The sequence below is a fragment of the Tupaia chinensis genome, unplaced genomic scaffold (assembly GCF_000334495.1).
Source record: "Tupaia chinensis unplaced genomic scaffold, TupChi_1.0 Scaffold138665_1, whole genome shotgun sequence".
Classification (NCBI taxonomy): Eukaryota; Metazoa; Chordata; class Mammalia; order Scandentia; family Tupaiidae; genus Tupaia; species Tupaia belangeri.
The window spans coordinates 219,807-222,199 of record NW_006198557.1 but is presented as its reverse complement, the minus strand read 5'-3'; the positions used below and the strand labels follow the sequence as shown (position 1 = coordinate 222,199).

The window sequence follows — 2,393 nt, the reverse complement described above, 5'->3', positions numbered from 1 at the left end:
TCCATGCCCACAGGGTCCTGCTGGCATTTGGGGCTTTGCCCTTTTTCCATCCCTAGTGTCCCCTGTTTGGAGAATGAAGCACCCACAGGGGACAGCTTGGGGTACCTTGGGGTACCATGAGGGTGCCCCTGCATCCCATTGTGACATGATAAAGCCGGTGACTGAGGCAGGGCACCGATGGCAGTCCTGGGAGGCGATCGGGAGAGAGGGGGCAGAGCGGGGTGCCCCAACCTCCATCTCTGTCATCGTGGGAAGCAGAAACTCCGGAGGCGGAGAAACGACTTACATCTGGGGCACCCCCGTCTGGCCAACATGGCTGAAAGCCACACCCCGTATTCTACCTTGAAGAAGCTGTTGTCGTTCCTCGATGGCTTCGTGGCTGTAAGTGTGTCACCCCTCGGCTCCAGGATCCGGCAGCCCTTCCTCCACGGACCGGGGGAGACAGAAATAAGTTGCTCTAAATTGGCATCCGGGTCTGTGGCCCGCAGGGAGGCAGGAGGGTGTGGGGGGGGCCCCCGCCAGCCAGTCGGGAACAGGCGGAGGCTCCGGCCCACCCGGACCGGGAGATCTGGGGTCGGGCACGGCCGAGCTCGGCTGGAAGTCAAAATCTGCAGAGAACCCAGCCGATCCGGGGGGGTCGGGAGGAAGTGGCTATTTTCTTGCTCTTTTATGACTTCATTATTATTTTTTAAGACTTATTTTAACTTTATTTAGTTAATCAAAAATGATTTAATTTAATTTAGTTTTATTTTAATTTGACCAGAAGGGGGCAGAGTAAGAGAGAGAGAGAGAGAAAGTGAGAAAGCAAGCCACCAGGTCCGGGACTCGAACTGTGGTGAGCCATGTGGGAATACAGTGTCCTTAACCACTATTCGACCACCATGCCACCTGCTGGCCCCTATTTATTTAGTTTTAATTTGACCAGAAAGGGGCAGAGTGTGAGAGAGAGAGAGAGAGAGAGAGAAAGTAAGCTGCCAGGTCCGGGACTTGAACCACAGTCAGCCATGTGGGAGTCTAGCACCCTTAACCACCATGCCACCTGCCGGCCCCAACTTTCATTATTTTTGTTGTTGTTGATTTTGTTTTTGCCATAGGGCATGTGTGCTCACCAGGGAGAGACAGAGACAGAGACAGAGAGAGGCAAAATGAGAAACCACCCCCTAGGTGGGATGGCCACACCACAATCCTTTCTCATCCATTCTCCTCCCGGGATCTCGGACATGCACACACACCTGCCTGGAGTGATTTTTCAAGCGGTGGGGTCCGGGCCTCAAACCATGGTCAGCCATGTGAGATCCAGTGCCTTCATCATGACGCCACCTGCTGGCCTAGTACTGTCATTTAAAAAAAATAAGTATTTAATGTTATTTATTATTATTTTTTAAGTTGCTATAGGGCATGTGCACTCACTAGAGAGAGACAGAGAGAAAGGGAATGTGAGAAAGCAAGCTGCCGGGTCTGGGAGTCACACCGTGGTCGGCCATGTGGATTCAGCACCGTCACCCCACGCCACCTGCTGGCCCCAGCCCTGTTACTTCGTGAACACTTTGCCGACTGTATGGGTCGCCGTTTCCTTCCGCCTGTACCGCAGGGCAGCTCTGTTTGTAAGCTAGTAATGTTCCTTTTTCCCGTCTGATCTCTGTTCAACAGGTGTCGGGCATGGTCCTCCTCAGCCTGGGTGTCGGCGTCAGGTACGGAGGGGCCACCCTGACGAGGGTGCTCGGGCTGTCCTCCGCGTACCTCCTGTACTTGAGCCTCCTGTACCTGGTTATGGGCTGCGTCACCATCCTCCTCGGCCTCGCCGGGTGGTACGGAGCGATGAAAGAAAGCAGAGGCACCCTCTTATTCGTAAGTTGGACCAGATCGCAGCCCCCAAAGCTCCCCCCACTACAAGCCCCCATGGGGGGGTGCCCCAGACACCATTCAGGGTCCCCTATTTATTTTTTAAAATTTCATCTTATCTTTTTGTTTTTAAAGAAATAATCATTTGTTTATTTAATTCCATTTGTTATTATACTTAATTAGTATTATTATTTTAATTCGACCAGGGAGAGACAGAGAGAAAGCGAAAGCGAGAAAGCAAGCCACCAGGTCTGGGACTCGAACCAAGATCAGCCATGTGAGAATCCAGTGCCCTTAACCACCACGCTACCTGCTGGCCCCTATTTCATCCTTTTTGTTTTTTAATCCTTTTTTAGTTTTTCTGTTTTTTCTTTCTTCCTTCCTTTCTTCTTTTTTTTAGATTTTTATCATAGGGCTCATGCACTCACCAGAGAGACACAGAGAGGGAAAGTGAGAAATCATCCCTAGGGAATTCGGCTATCCCTTCTGCTCCATTCTCCAATCAGGATTTTTTTTTTTTTTTTTTTTTTTTTTCTATAGGGCGTGTGCCC

General features: G+C 50.9%; 1 protein-coding gene across 5 annotated transcripts in view; it reads left to right on the top strand.

Moving 5' to 3' along the window:
• The first annotated feature begins 201 nt into the window (after positions 1 to 201).
• Positions 202 to 2,393, top strand: part of TSPAN16 (tetraspanin 16) — a 10,113-nt gene continuing 7,921 nt past the window's right edge. For all 5 annotated transcript variants that reach the window (XM_006161516.2, XM_006161515.2, XM_006161514.2 and 2 more), the window contains exons 1-2: positions 202 to 381; positions 1,651 to 1,848. In XM_006161516.2, the coding sequence (XP_006161578.1) occupies positions 313 to 381; positions 1,651 to 1,848 (267 nt within the window). In that variant the 5' untranslated portion in view covers positions 202 to 312. The remainder of the gene's footprint in view (positions 382 to 1,650; positions 1,849 to 2,393) is intronic.